Raw genomic sequence first — 16,258 nt, forward strand, 5'->3', positions numbered from 1 at the left:
CGTTTGCTGACGAGCAACAAGATTAGGAGCCAGAGGAACAGAAAAGACCTCTTTTGAAGGATTAAAAACAACTTGCAGAGAAGGAGCAACATGAACAGGTTTGGCAACCACTTGCTTATGAGCAGGTTCAAGAAGAGCAGGTTCAAGAAGAGCAGGTTCAAGAAGAGCAGCTTCAGGAGGAGCATGGAAAACACGTGTGACAGCCATAAGATTATCTTGCTGTGAAGCAACATTAGACACTGTTTCCAGCAGAACAGAAAAGACCTCTTTTGAAGGACTGAAAGCAACTTGTTGAGCAGGAGCAGCAGAAACAGGTTTGGCAACCACTTGCTCACTAAAGTAAACTGGAGAAAGTTGTGCATGGTGTTCAATAAAATCCGGTTCATCAGGAAATAATGTTAATGCAAGAGGAGAACAAGCTGTGCCAACAGGAACAGCTAGAGTCTGATCTACATCCATACAAACAGCTTGTTCATTAGGAACTAGTTGTGCAAGAGCAGAGGATAGTTCAAGAACTGGACCAGCGATTGTTTGTTCAGAAGGAACAGACGAAACAGGAGTTGAGCTAGGTTCACACAAGAAATCTACAACATGTTCGTTGCTGTCCTCTAAAGGAGCATTGTTTTCTACAGCTGGAGAAAATGGAACCACTGTGGTACAACCGAAAGTAGCAGCACATTCTTCAGAGTCAGAACCGGAGTCTGAATCTTCCTCAAAAATGTCCTCAACATCATGAAAACCGACTCCTCTGCATTAGTTCGGAGCCAGTCCATCACATCCTTCTCCTCCTTTGGTGGTCTCTCAGACTTTTCAACAGTCAAAGACTCTATGACTCCGAAGGACTGTCCGATGCCCAGGGCAAAGCGCAACTCCTCTGCAGCGTTCCACTGGGACACATAAAAGCTATCCATTGTGTGTCTGCTGTGCTTCATGTAGAGTGTAGCAAACCGCTCGCGATCTTCTTTGCTGTTGTTGGCAAAGTAAGTGGCTATCGAACCGCGAATGCAAGTGGGAGTAAGACGCTTCATGGGAATGTTTACTTGGCTTTTTCTGAAGCAGGACGTCAGGCTAGAGGTGATAGCAGAGGAACCCATCTGGTAAACAGGCACTCTAGTTGCACCTAGTGTCACACCTTCGTCTTTGTTGGCTCTCACCGAAGGAAAAAGGGGCCTGTAGCAGTCGCTCAACTCCAAAACAGTCTTGGTGTCTGCAGCCATGTAGTGAGAGTCGTTGACAAGAAGGTCTCTGTATCTCAGCAAATAAATATCGATCAACACTTTCAAGTCGTTCGGCACTAGAATGTTTTTGGCTCCGTACTTGTATGCTGTTTTGTAGCGCTCTTGCACAATGCAATATCCACACTCACTCTTCTCAGCAGCCATGTAGTCTCTAATGTTTAAAAGAGCAATGTTAGATTTTCTTAAACTGTTAATTACAGTGACAGAGAGCAGAAGATGGTTTCGTAGAGACACAGCATTGTCTCTAGTCAGCGGAAGAGACGCCTTTCTAATCGATTCCACTAAGTCTCTTACGTATGCAGACTTGCCATATTCGGTCAGCAAACTGACATTGATGATGTTGATGCTTTTTCTTCTTTTCACAAGGCTCCTCCTCAAAGAACGAAAGGGCCTCAGCACTTTTCGCAACTCATCCACCTTGCAGCGCAAACGTCGGATGGCCTCATGAGAAAGTCCGAAATAGACGTTTCTGGCTTCACTGAAACGAAACAGGAGACAAAGGGAGACGAGGCGGTTGTACAACGTGTGACAAGACATGGCTTTTGTTTGGTCAAGTTCACTCAGCTTGGAATTGAGCTGAATTTTCTTAAAGTGCAAGGAGAAGTATCTATCCTCCAAAACATTGGAATTGGTGAGGGCGTTTGGGTGCAGCGTCAACGTGCTGTCACAACAAGTCAATATTTCCACAACTGCATTTTTGTAGATCTTTGCTTGTGACCAAGTGTTGTTGTTGGCTACCACAAGCCACTTTTCAAAGTCTCTGAAGAGCTCATCTGCTGACTGGTAATAAAAGTGAAAAGCATCTTTGTCCAGCTGAAACAAGAGTCTCTTTTCTTCGGTCAAGACATAGGAGCTGGAAACCAAGTGCTCTAAGGAATCGAAATCAGAGTCAAGGACGGATTCGGTGTTCAGCTCTTTGTTTTCTACAGAGGTGCATTGGTTTGCAGAAGGAGCCTCGGACGAACCAGCAACTGGTGAGGGCAAGCTTAAAAGAGGATCAGAGGAAAGAACCGGAGAAGAAAAAGAGGAGGAAGGCCCAGGAGCAGAGGATGCAGAGCCTGATGCAGACGCTTGTTCAGCTACTGGCTTAATACCAAAGAAGGCAGGTCGAATAAATTGAGGGACATAGAGCTTCTCGTTGTCGTATCGCTTTGCCTCTGCAATCTTTTGTTTGATCATCTTGGAATCGTAGAAATGAGTCTCTTTCAAGTGTATGTCCAGTCGGTCGTAATACTTCCAACATTGCAAACAGGGGTAAGGTTTTGGACAGCCGGACTTGCGTTCGAGACGAGCATGCTGAAACTTCCTGACCATTGCAGAGTAAAAGATGGAAGCTTCATCCAAAGTCCAAGAATGATCTTTTTTAGTCAAGTGTCTTTTAATGCTTGTGGACGAATGTTTGCACAAAGGCATCGGACAGCTAACAGCGTACCTCTTCTTGGTACCATAGAAAGGTACAACCCTGTTTACGGAGCCACACGCTGCAACTAATGCGGCCCTGACTTTGTTTTTGAGCTTTAAGTCTCTCTGTTCTTGTGACTGCTTTCTTTTCTTTTTTTTTGCTTTAGAGTTTGGAGAAGAAGCAACAACAGAGTTGTTTTCTTGTGAAGAAGACATGTTCAGGTGTTTGTTTGCAACGGTTTTTGCTAAAAAAAGGAAACCAGTCAGTGAGAGTTTTTTTCTTCTGCCTGCATCCAATCCTGGAATGTTTACAACTGCAGGGAAGAGCTGTGTTTTTTCGAATCCTCTGCAAAAGAGAAAAAAAGAAAGAAAAGAGAGCAACAAGAAGAAACAAAGTTTCCACTAGCAAATGAAAAAGAATGAGAGCAACTAGCATTACATGCATGGTGGCAGCAGTGATTGCTATTATGAGAAGGAGAATGAGAAAAAAAAAAAGAAAAAGAAAAGAAACAAATAAATAAAGAGATGGAGTTTGAGAGGATCTCGCAACCATATGACTCAAAGAAAGAAACTGTGTTGAAAAAAGGCAAGAGAGGGCAAATAGAACTTGCTAACAAGGACAAATGACAGACATAACTACAACAGTAACAACTCTCATTGCAAGCATAATAACAACAGCATCAGCATCACTGACTCAGAGAGTGTTGACATAACAAAAAAGAAAACAAAAGTACAAGCCAAGTGGGGGAACATTAACAAACACTCATTGCAACTATAACAACAACAACAACAGCAACAGCATCACTGACTCAGAGGGTATTGATAAAAAAAAACAAGCAAAACAAAAACAAACAAAAAAACAAATAAAAAAACAAAACAAGCAAATTGGGTGAACAGTAACAACTCTCATTGCAAGCATAATAACAACAACAGCATCAGCATCAGCATCACTGACTCAGAGAGTGTTGACAAAATAAAATAGACAATAAGCAAGCAAAGTGGGTGAACAGTAACAACTCTCACTGCAAGCATAATAACAACAACAGCATCAGCATCAGCATCACTGACTCAGAGAGTGTTGATAAAATAAAACAGATTATAAACAAACAAAGTGGGTGAACAGTAACAGCTCTCATTGAAAGCATAATAACAACAACAGCATCAGCAACAGCATCACTAACTCAGAGGATATATAAAAAAACAAACAAACAAACAAACAAAACAAAAACAAAAAAAAACAAGCAAAGTGGCTGAACAGTAACAGCTATCATTGCAAGTAAAATAACAACAACAGCATCAGCAACATCATCACTGACTCAGAGAGTGGTGATAAAATAAAACAGATTAAAAAACAAGCAAAGTGGCTAAACAGTAACAACTATAAATACAAGTAAAATGACAAAAGCAGCAACAGCATCACTAACTCGCAGGGTGTTGAAAAAAAAAAAAGCAACAAACAAACAAAGCAAGCAAAGTGGGTGAACATTAACACTCATTGCAACTATAATAACACCAACAGCAACAGCATCAGTGACTCAAAGGGTGTTGATAAACAAAAACAAAGGCACAAACAAAACAAGCAGAGTGGGGGAACATTAACAACACTTATTGCAAGCATAATAACAACAACAGCATCAGCATCTCTGACTCAGAGAGTGTTGATAAAATAAAATAGATTATAAACATGCCAAGTTTGTGAACATTAACAAACACTCATTGCAACTATAACAACGACTACAGCAACAGCATCACTTACTCAGAGAGTGTTGAGAAAAAAAACAACAAAAAAAACAAAAACAAAACAAAACAGAAAACAGAAGTACAAGCCAAGTGGGGGAACATTAACAAACACTCATTGCAACTAAAACAACAACAACAGCAACAGCATCACTTGCTCAGAGGATATTGATAAAAAAAACAAACAAACAAACAAACAAAACAAGCAAAGTGGCTGAACAGTAACAGCTATCATTGCAAGTAAAATAACAACAACAGCATCAGCAACATCATCACTGACTCAGAGAGTGGTGATAAAATAAAACAGATTAAAAAACAAGCAAAGTGGCTGAACAGTAACAACTATAAATACAAGTAAAATGACAAAAGCAGCAACAGCATCACTAACTCGCAGGGTGTTGATAAAAAAAAAAGCAACAAACAAACAAAGCAAGCAAAGTGGGTGAACATTAACACTCATTGCAACTATAATAACACCAACAGCAACAGCATCAGTGACTCAAAGGGTGTTGATAAACAAAAACAAAGGCACAAACAAAACAAGCAGAGTGGGTGAACATTAACAACACTTATTGCAAGCATAATAACAACAACAGCATCAGCATCACTGACTCAGAGAGTGTTGATAAAATAAAATAGATTATAAACATGCCAAGTTTGTGAACATTAACAAACACTCATTGCAACTATAACAACAACAACAGCAACAGCATCACTTGCTCAGAGGATATTGATAAAAAAAACAAACAAACAAACAAACAAAACAAGCAAAGTGGCTGAACAGTAACAGCTATCATTGCAAGTAAAATAACAACAACAGCATCAGCAACATCATCACTGACTCAGAGTGTGGTGATAAAATAAAACAGATTAAAAAACAAGCAAAGTGGCTGAACAGTAACAACTATAAATACAAGTAAAATGACAAAAGCAGCAACAGCATCACTAACTCGCAGGGTGTAAAAAGCAACAAACAAATAAAGCAAGCAAAGTGGGTGAACATTAACACTCATTGCAACTATAATAACACCAACAGCAACAGCATCAGTGACTCAAAGGGTGTTGATAAAGAAAAACAAAAGCACAAACAAAACAAGCAAAGTGGGTGAACATTAACAACACTTATTGCAAGCACAATAACAACAACAGCATCAGCATCACTGACTCAGAGAGTGTTGATAAAACAAAATAGATTATAAACAAGCCAAGTTGGTGAACATTAACAAACACTCATTGCAACTGTAATAAGAACAACAGCAACAGCATCACTGACACAAAGGGTGTTGATAAACAAAAACAAAAACACAAGCAAAGTGGGTGAACATTAACAACACTCATTGCAACTATAACAACAACAACAGCAACAGCATCACTGGCTCAAAGGGTGTTGATAAAATAAAGAAACAAAAACAAAACAAGCAAAGTGGGTGAACAGTAACAACTCCCATTGCAAGCATAATAACGACAACAGCAACAGCAACACCATCACTGACTCAGAGAGTGTTGATAAAATAAAATAGATTATAAACAAGCCAAGTGGGGGAACATTAACAAACACTCATTGCAACTGTAACAACAACAACAGCAACAGCATCACTTACTCAGAGAGTGTTTATAAATAAAACAAAAAACAAAAACAAGAAACAAAAATACAAGCCAAGTGGGTGATTACTAACAGCGCTAACAGCAGCAACAACAGTGTCTTTAGAAACAACAAACAAGTACAACAGCAACAACTGCTTTTACAGAGTATAACAATAACAACAACATGGCACTAACAACAACAAAAGGGTTGGAATAAAAACCTGTAGGCAAAAGGAGAGCTGCATTCAGACAAGATCGATTACAAAGAGGCTCTTCTTTAGGACAGAGGAGAAACTGCTTTTGAGGGACAGAGGGACTTTTGTTGTTGTTGTTGTTGTTGTGCAGAAACCAACAAACTTTTATTGAACCGAATATAACCGAATATAACCGAAAGTCTTGTTTGCTTCTGTTTTGTGCCATCAAGAAGGGAAAACAAAACATCACAAAACAAACGAAGCAAACGAAACAAACAAACAAACGAACGAAACAAACAAAAAAACGATTAAATAAATAAACAAACAAACGAAACAAACAAACAAACAAAAACAAATAGGAAAAACAGAAAACGCAGTACCGAAACCTCGCCATTTTTATCCTTCCTCGAGCTTTCTTTGGGCGCCAAAGACCGAGAAAGTTGAGCAAACGTGACGTTGAGGGGGGGGGGGGGGGTACTTAAGGCCAGCAGACCGACCAATGGCAAGCTTAGGAGAGACCCACGTGAATGTTACATTTTCTTTCTATGTACGCTGAATCCGCTCAAAGTCTGGAATTTCCAGCATTCACGTGTCATCACTCCAGCCACCAGATTGGCCCACACTTTGCACACTTTCAAGACTAGAACTTCACTTAATCACAAATTGAGCCAAAAAAAAACTAAGTCTCGCATGGCGACAACTTTTCCAAAAGCAAACAAAGGCAAACAAAGGCAAACGAAGGCAAACGAAGAAAAAACAAAAACAAGTAAACAAAAACAAAACCGAAAAGGGAGAGAGAGAGCAAGTCGACTCATTTCTTTCGACTGCCTTAAACGAGAAGTCTAAAACGTTTAAAAGTTGAAAACTAAGTTTTTTAAATGAACTGCACCGAAAAAACTTTACGACAGTTTAGCTGGTTAAAAACGCAGAGGAAAATATTTTATAAAATTTAAGCGTTCTAAAGATGTCCATTTTTGTTTTTGTTTTTTTTTTATTTTGGTTTGTTTCTGGTTTGCTTCTTTTTTTTTTTTTAAATTCTAGCGATCGAGCATATTTGAACGGTTTCATCAACCTGTTGGCGCACGTGCTCGAGAGCTAGAACTTTGATTGCTTTTGTTGTTGAGAATTGAGAATGTCCGAGCAGGTTTTTTTATCGATTTCATCGCTTGTGGCGAGGCAAAAATCAAAACGCTTTTTGGACGAAAGAAAGGAGATTAAAAGGAAAAAAGAGAAGAAAAAAAAAAACAAAAAAATAGGTTATGTGTCATAAACATTTATTTTCTCACGCGATGACGTCTAGTTTTGTTAGAGTAATTAAAATATGGTATCAAGTTTGTAATTTCTATCTTATTTTTAGTTACGGATAATTGCCAATTATGTCACGTTTAGTATACACAACGCTGTTTTCTTAATAGCAATATGATACAAACAAGTTATAAAAAAAAAAAGCGTTCGCTCGATCTTCCTTAGTCAGTTGAACAAAAAGAAATTTTCACAACATATGATTGATTTGGTTGTCCTAGCAAGCTGTTTTAGCAAACGACTAGAGGTTGCAACTGTTGTTCATTGAAAACGAAAAATCTAGCGTCAGCAAGAAATTTTTGAATACATAATGTACACAAAAGTGGCACTAACAAATGAAAATGTAAAAAAAAATGTTTACCTTGATGCCAGACTCGCAGAGATGTTGTCGCTCGTTGCTATCGACTGCGAACAGCTTTGTTGTTTTTCGAAGTGCCTCTTCACTCTACTTATAGCCGAAGTTTTGGCTTCGAAAAAAAATACGAACGTCGTTAAGCTCAACGAGCTGCTTTAATTGTTGTTCGTGCGAAAACGAAATGCTTAAACGGATAAAAGTGTTGGCGTAATTACACTTTTCGACCGCGATGCAGTTTGTCAACAACTCTAGCGTACTTTTTTGGCTCGTGGAGCAAAAAAGCCTCATGATAATAGCAAAGGCTTAAAATGTCTTAACATGTCAGCAAAGGCTTAATATGCTTAATAAACTGTGGGTTAAGTTTTTGCGGTGCAGCTCATTAACAACTTAATTTGCAACTTGCTGGCACAAGCAAACGTTTATGACTTCTCGTTTAAGACAGTTGAGCGAAATCAGTCGACTCACTCATTCTCCCTTTTCTGTTTTGTTTTTGTTTTGTTTTTTTGTTTTTGTTTTTGTTTGTTTTTTTTTTCTTTGTTTGTCTTTTGTTTAAAATGTAAAAAACTCGAAAGGAAAGTTGTTGCTTTGTTTGCTTATTGAAAGTTTTCGCCAGTTGCAAGACTTAGTTTTGTTTTTGTTTACTTATTAAAATATCGAGGAAAATATTTGAGGACATCGCATTCTAAAGGTGCCTTTTTAATAAAACATCTAACGATTTAGCTTTTAACGTTATGCTCAAAAGAATGCCCGTTTCGGTTTCTTTTTTCTTTTTTTTTTTTTTTTTTTCCTTTGTTTCAATTGGGCAGAGTGCTCATTTGAGCAGCCCGCCCATGATCCAAAATTAGGACTTTTCTACGAGATACTTTTCATGGACTGTTGTAATTTCAGCAGACCAACACAGTGACTAGTTGGTAGTGTGTGTTAGTTCCGCTTTCATTCACGGTTGAGCGGACCTGTTCGATTACTCGAACATTGGTCACGTCTGGAACGTGAGAATGCTAGAGTGCGTTTTACTAACAATTTTATCGCTTGTGGCCAGGAAAGCAAAACTTTCCGTTTTTGTCTTTTGCATTCTAAAGGTGCCTTCTTAATAAAACCTCTAACGATTTAGCTTTTAACGTTATGCTTAAAAGAATGCCCGTTTCGATTTCATTTTTTTTTTCTGTTTGTTTTTGTTTTTGTTTTTTTTTTTCAATTCGGCATTTTAAGGGTGCCTTTATAACAAGATCTAACGATATAGCGTTTAATGTTGTGCTCAAAAAAAAAAAAAGTGCCTTTTATATCTCTCAATGGTCTCCAACGATAAAACTGCCGACCCAACGATTAAACAGCCGACCAATGGCAGCTCAATAGTCTCCAAACATGAAACTGCCGACCAATGGCAGCTCAGTGGTTTGAGAAGTGAGATCATTCGATTTCGTTTTATTATCTCCAGTTTGAACTAGTGCTTGGCTTTTATAAAAATTGTCAAATTTTGCCAAGCAAATCTTATACGAAACGCTACTTTGATGTCAAACCTTCGTTACTCCCTATTCCCTTCTAGCGGAGGGCCGGCTAAAAGCTAGAAAAAAAGAGAGAAGGAAACTTTTTTCTTTTTTTCTTTATCTTTTTTTTTTTTTTTTTTAAGAGGGGTAGGGGTGGGGGGGGGGGGGGGGGGGGGAAGGAGTAAGAGAATTACGGGGTTAGGATTGGAGGGGGATGAGGTTACGGTTTGGAAGCCTGGGGACAATGAAAAATTGCGTTCGTATAGTGTCCACGAGGGGCGTCCTTCGGTTGTAACGTGCCGCTAGGTGCACGCGTCTAGTAGTTTCGTTGCATCGACCTAGAGGAGTTCTCCGAAAGGTCTTGCGCTTTGGGCTCGGGCAAACGGCCTGCATCCATTGTAAACACGGTCTCTGCCGTTAGAAAATCGTTAACCAGGCTTTTGTGAGCTTTAACAACCATCCCTTTGAGTTTAAAACGAACGTTTCCCCAAAAGCCATTCGAGATGGAGGTACTCACGGAGGTTTGTTACGGTAACAACCCTGTGGTTTGCCATCTTCTTTCTTTCCGCAGCGTCGCAAACGGATCGGCCGGTCTCTTAGGTGACGAAAAAACGTCTGATCTCTCGACTGGAATGCTTAACGTACTAAGATTAGAAGAGTTAGTACTAAGAGTCGCATCTGGCCGCCGTAATTTTCTTCGATGATGTACTTGAAAATTTCGTGACGTCGTTTTCAAAGCTCTAGGGTCGATTTTAACCTTCGACCTTAAAGTCGATTTTAGCCTTCGGTGTGGCTCTGTACAACTTTTGCGGTGAAAAAGCTTGCGCGGAGTCTACAGTTGTATTTAGCCGACAGACGCTGGCAACGCAGAAACAGAATGACTCTTGGGCGGCGCAAACCGAGCGTTCAGCAAATTTCTAGCATTTTACGTCAAAGCGGACAATCTGCACGACAAATAAAGCTAACTTTCTCGTTGCAACAGTTAGTCACTGGACGTTGGACGAGTGTGTACAGCTGTTTTGCGTCGAAAGCCGACCGGTGGTCGGATGCGACTCTTCTTTTCATTCGAAAATCAGAACCTGGCCATCAGTCGTGTATCACCATCGAATGCTTAATGTAGTGATTTCTCGAAACGACAAAAGCTTGTAAAACAAACAGCTTCGCTGTACTGTTGCCTAGTATGTTAACGGATGGCCAGGAACAACCTTGGTCTGTAAAGAATGAGTTCGTTTTTCCATTCGAGGCACTAATTACTGCAGTTTTAAAAGTCACCTAAAGTATAAGCTCATCTCTCCATTCAAGAAAAACAAGCATCAGAGTTTCGGAAAGTTTGCATGCACGACACCACCATCGATGATACTTAAACAAACAGAAAATGAATTGCAAAACAGAACCACTGAATTGCAAAACATAACAACGGACAGCTTGTAAAAAGCATGGTGATGAGCTTCTTCAATCCAATCAAGGAACCAAGCATCACAGTTTCGGCAATGGTGCATGTGCAAATCAGCAAACTGTGATACTTAATCAAACAACTTCACTGTTTTGCTTAGTTTAAGAACGGATGGCTAAGAACAACCTCGTTAGTGAGTATGAAGTCATCTCTTCATTCAAGGAATTAATAATCAGAGTTTTAGAAGTCTCTTACGTGCGATACTACTATCAACGGTACTTAATCAAACAGCCTCTCAGAATGGCCTAGTTTGAGAACGGAAGGCTAGGAACAACCTTAGTAGTGGGTCATCAGTTCAACTTTTCATTCAAGGAATTAAGCATCTAAAATCTGAAAAATAAAAAGAAGAGCTCTTTGTTAGAAGTTCTTATTTTTATTTTTCCTCAACTTCTATTTCTTTTCTTTTTTTCTTTTTTTTTTTTAATGATAGTTTTTCTTTTTTTTTTATCTATTTTGTTCGTTTAAATTATACAACAGGCGTTTTAGGTCGTTTTCTGTTAACATTATTTAACACTTTAAATTGTAATAAATATTTGAACTGAAGAAAATCCTTTTCGTAACGTTAAAATGTCATAAGAACATTTCATCTTTACCAAATACGCTTGTAAAAATAGTTTCACTTTAAAGTTTGTTGTATATGTCTTTTAATTTAGTGAATCGCAATTTGGATTCTCTTAGGCGCACATCTACTTTAGTTGCTTTTTCTTTAAAGAAAGGTCACCAGAGTTATCTTACACAGCTCCTGCAGCATAATCTTTAACAAAATACTCTTTTGAAAAGTTTTACATTGAAATAAACAAAAGCCATTTGCGTAAATAGAGATAAATTAGAGAATAAAAAGTGCATAAACGCCTCGCTACTTTGATGAAGAAGAAACGGATGACTAGATGCAACTTTTTAATTTCGCGTGCTATCTCTTTCGATTAAGGTACTTTTTGAATATTTTTTCAAAGAAATGTTAGCGTAGTTTTCCTTTTTTAAATTTAAATCATGTTTAAAGGTAGTTTCTGAATGTTTTTTCAAAGAAATGTTAGCGTAGTTTTCATCTATTAAATCTAAATCATGTTTAAAGGTAGTTTTCGAATATTTTTTCAAAGAAAGTTAGCGTAGGTTTCCTCTTTTAGATCTAGCTTATGTTTAAGGTAGTTTTTGAGTATTTTTTCAAAGAAAAGTTAGCGTAGTTTTCCTCTTTTAGATCTAGCTTATGTTTAAGGTAGTTTTTGAGTATTTTTTCAAAGAAAAGTTAGCATAGTTTTCCTCTTTTGGATATAGCTTATGTTTAAGGTAGTTTTTAAATATTTTTTTAAAGAAAAGTTAGCGTAGTTTTCCTCCTTTAGATCTAGCTTTATAATTCAGGTAGTTTTTGAATATTTTTTCAAATAAAAATTAGCAAAGTTTAGCTTATTTAGCATGACATCACAAAATACTAAACTCAAAAAGGCAAGATAAAGTATAAGATAAACGTAAAATAAGATATAGATGAAACAAATGTTAGGCTGCATAAAATCTAAAACTGCATTGCCTATCATAAACACAAACGTCTAGTAAGAGCTTTTAAAGTTCGTTCTTTTCGTCTTTTAATTTGGTGAATCGCGATTTGAATTTTCTAAAGCGCACATGCCTCTCAGTTGCTTTTTTCTTAAGGAAAGGTCACCAGAGTTTTTTACGCAGCTCCTGCAGCATAATCTTTAACAAAATACTCTTTTGTATATCATTACACAGAAATAAACAAAAACCATTTGCGTAAACAGAGATAAATTAGAACTCAAAAGTGCATAAAAAGCCTCGCTACTTTGCTATAGAAGAAGTGGATGACTAGATACAACTTTGTAAATTCGTGTACTACCTCGATGGATTAAGGTATTTTTCGAAAGTTTTTTTAAAGCAAAAATAGCGCAGTCTTCCTCTTTTAAATCTACCTTATGTCTAAGGCAGTTTTTGAATAGATTTTCAAAGAAAGGTTAGCGTAGTTTTCCACTTTTAAGTTTAGCTTATGTAGCTTGACAAAACAACACACAAAAAGACAAGATAAAATATCAGATAAACGTAAAATAAAATATAAATGAAACTAAAGTTAGGCTGCATAAAAAACAAACAACTTAATAATCTACTAGACATGTTTAAGTTGAATTAAGTAAAGTCCTTTGCGCAAATTTGGGTTAAATTAAGAGATTAAAAGTCCATAAAAAGCCTCGATACTTTGCTGAAGAAGAAGATGACTATATGCAACTTTTTAAAATCGTGAGCTATCTATATCGATTTAGGTCCTTTTTGAGTACTTTTTCAATGAGAAGTTAGCGCAGTTTTCCTCTTTTAAGATTGGATCATGAAGCTTGACATAACAAAACACAAAACTAACAAAGGCAAGACAAAATATAAGGTAAACGCAATATAAAATATAGATGAAATTAAAGTTAGGCTGCATAAAATAAACGGGTAACAATACTCTTCTATGTATATTTACATTGAGTTAAATAAAATCCTTTGCGCAAATATAGGTATGTTAGAGAGTAAAAGTGCATAAAAAGCCTCGCTACATTGCTGTAGAAGAAGTGGATGACTAGATACAAACTTTTAAATTTGTGTGCTGTCTCTATCGAATAAGGTAGTTTTCGAAAGTTTTTTCAAAGCAAAAATAGCGCAGTGTCCTCTTTTAAATTTAGATTATCTCAAAGGTAGATTTTGAATAGTTTTCAAAGAAAAAGGTTAGCGTAGCTTTCCTCTTTTAAGTTTAGCTTATGTAGCTTGACATCACAAAACACAAAGCTCAAAAAGACAAAATAAAATATAAGATAAACGTGAAATAAAATACAGATGAAGCTAAAGTTAGACTGCATAAAAAACCAACAACATAATAATCTACTAGGTATGTTTACATTAAATTAAATAAAATCCTATGCGCAAATATAGGTATGTTAGAGAGAAAAAGCCTCGCTACTTTGTTAAAGGTAGTTTTTGAATAGTTTTTCAAAGAAAGGTTAGCGTAGTTTTCCTCTTTAAAGTTTAGTTTATGTAGCTTGATATCACAAAACACAAAACTCAAAAAAGAAAAGTAAGATAAAAGTTAATCGTAAAATAAAATATAGGTGAAATAATTGTTAGGCTGCATAAAAGAAAAAAAAAATCATAGCATAATAATCTTCTATATATGCTTGGATTGAATTAAATGAATTCCTTTGCGTAAATATAAGCAAACTAGTGAGAAAAAGTGCATAAAAAGCATCGCTACTTTGCTGCAGAAGAAGTGGATGACTATATGCAACTTTTTAAAATTGTGTGCTATCTCTATCGATTAAGGTGGTTTTCGAAAGTTTTTTCAAAGCAAAAATAGCGTAGTTTTCCTCTTTTAAATCTAGCTTTTGTCTAGGGTAGTTTATGAATAGATTTTCAAAGAAAGGTTAGCGTAGCATTCCTCTTTTAAGTTTAGCTTAAAATTCTTGGCATCACAAAACACAAAACTCAAAAAGATAAGATAAAATATAAGATAAACCTAAAACATAATATAAATGAAACTAAAGATAAGCTGCATAAAAAACTAACAACATAATAATCTACTAGGCATGTTTAAATTGAATTATATAAAATCCTTTGCGCAAATATAGGTATGTTAGTAAAAAAGCATTAAAAGCCTCGCAACTTTGTTAAAGGTAGATTTTGAATAGTTTTTCAAAGAAAGGTTAGCGTAGTTTTCCTCTTTTATGTTTAGATTATGTAGCTTGACATCACAAAACACAAAGCTCAAAAAGACAAAATAAAATATAAGATAAACGTAAAATATAGATGAAACAAAGTTTACACTGCATAATAAACAAACAACATAATTATCTACTAGGCATGTTTAAGTTGAACTAAATAAATTCCTTTGCGCAAATATGGGAAAGTTAGACAGTAAAAATCCATAAAAAGCCTCGATACTTTGCTGAAGAAGATGACTATATGCAACTTTTTAAAATCGTGAGCTATCTATATCGATTTAGGTCCTTTTTGAGTACTTTTTCAATGGAAAGTTAGCGCAGTTTTCCTCTTTTAAGATTAGATTATGAAGCTTGACATAATAAAACACAAAACTAACAAAGGCAAGATAAAATATAAGGTAGTTTTCGAATGTTTTTTCAAAGCAAAATTAGCGTAGTGTTCCTCTTTTAAATCTAGATTATCTCAAAGGTAGATTTTGAATAGTTTTTCAAAGAAAAGTTAGCGTAGCTTTCCTCTTTTAACATTAGCTTATGTAGCTTGACATCACAGAACACAAAAACATAAAATAAAATATAAGACAAATAGATGTAGCTAAAGTTAGGCTGCATAAAAAACCAACAACATAAAATATCTACTAGGCATGTTTAAATTGAATTAAATAAAACCCTTTGCGCAAAAATAGAGAGTAAAATGCATAATGTTAGAGAGTAAAAGTGCATAGAAAGCCTCGCTACTTTGCTGTAGAAGAAGTGGATGACTAGATACACTTTTTTAAACTTGTGTGCTATCTCTATCGAATAAGGTAGTTTTCGAGAGTTTTTTCAAAGCAAAATTAGCGTAGTGTTCCTCTTTTAAATCTAGATTATCTCAAAAATAGATTTCGAATAGTTTTTCAAAGAAAGGTTAGCGTAGCTTTCCTCTTTTAACATTAGCTTATGTAGCTTGACATCACAGAACACAAAAAGATAAAATAAAATATAAGACAAACGTAAAATGAAAAATAGATGTAGCTTAAGTTAGACTGCATAAAAAACCAACAACATAATAATCTAACAGGTATGTTTAAGTTGAATTAAATAAAACCCTCTGCGCAAATATAGGTATGCTAGAGAGTAAAAAGGCATAAAAAGCCTCGCTACTTTGTTAAAGGTAGTTTTTGAATAGTTTTTCAAAGACAGGTTAGCGTAAATTTCCTCTTTAAAGTTTAGCTTATGTAGCTTGACATCACAAAATATAAAACTCAAAAAGACAAGATAAAATATAAGATAAACGCAAAATAAAATATAGATGAAACTAAAGTTAGGCTGCATAAAAAACCAACAACATAATAATCTACTAGGCATGTTTAAATTGAAATAAATAAAATCGTTTGCGCAAAAATAGCTATGTTAGAGAGTAAAAGTGCATAGAAAGCCTCGCTACTTTGGTGTAAAAGAAGTGGATCACTAGATACAACATTTTAAAATCGTGTGCTATCTCTATCGATTAAGGTGGTTTTCGAAAGTTTTTTCAAAGCAAAAATAGCGTAGTCTTCCTCTTTTAAATCTAGATTATGTCTAAGGTAGTTTTTGAACAGTTTTTCAAAGAAAGGTTAGCGTAGCTTTCCTCTTTTAACATTAGCTTATGTAGCTTGACATCACAAAACACAAAACTCAAAAAGACAAAATAAAATATAAGATAAACGTAAAATAAAATGTAGATGAAGCTAAAGTTAGGCTGCATGAAATAAACGGGTAACAATATTTTTCTATGTATGTTTACATTGAGTTATATAAAATCCTCTGCGCAAATATAGGTATGTTAGAGAGTAAAAG

General features: G+C 36.0%; 1 protein-coding gene across 1 annotated transcript; it reads right to left on the bottom strand.

Annotated features, from left to right (window-relative positions):
- Positions 1-211: 211 nt before the first annotated feature.
- On the bottom strand, positions 212-6,606 carry LOC149892630 (uncharacterized). The gene is made up of 3 exons (XM_090078146.1): positions 6,535-6,606; positions 998-2,884; positions 212-219 (listed from the first exon to the last, which is right to left on the bottom strand). The coding sequence occupies exons 2-3, from the start codon at positions 2,853-2,855 to the stop codon at positions 212-214; spliced, it is 1,866 nt and encodes a 621-aa protein (XP_089934272.1). The 5' UTR covers positions 2,856-2,884; positions 6,535-6,606.
- Between the last annotated feature and the right edge of the window lie 9,652 nt (positions 6,607-16,258).

The sequence above is a fragment of the Hydra viridissima genome, unplaced genomic scaffold (assembly GCF_058129835.1).
Source record: "Hydra viridissima isolate aposymbiotic clone 2 unplaced genomic scaffold, HvirCarnegie_v1 scaffold_2, whole genome shotgun sequence".
NCBI classification, from domain to species: Eukaryota; Metazoa; Cnidaria; class Hydrozoa; order Anthoathecata; family Hydridae; genus Hydra; species Hydra viridissima.

What these genes read in the sequence shown, in the direction of transcription:
- LOC149892630 (XM_090078146.1), bottom strand. Translation starts at nt 2,855, where the DNA reads ATGTCTTCTTCACAAGAAAACAACTCTGTTGTTGCTTCTTCTCCAAAC.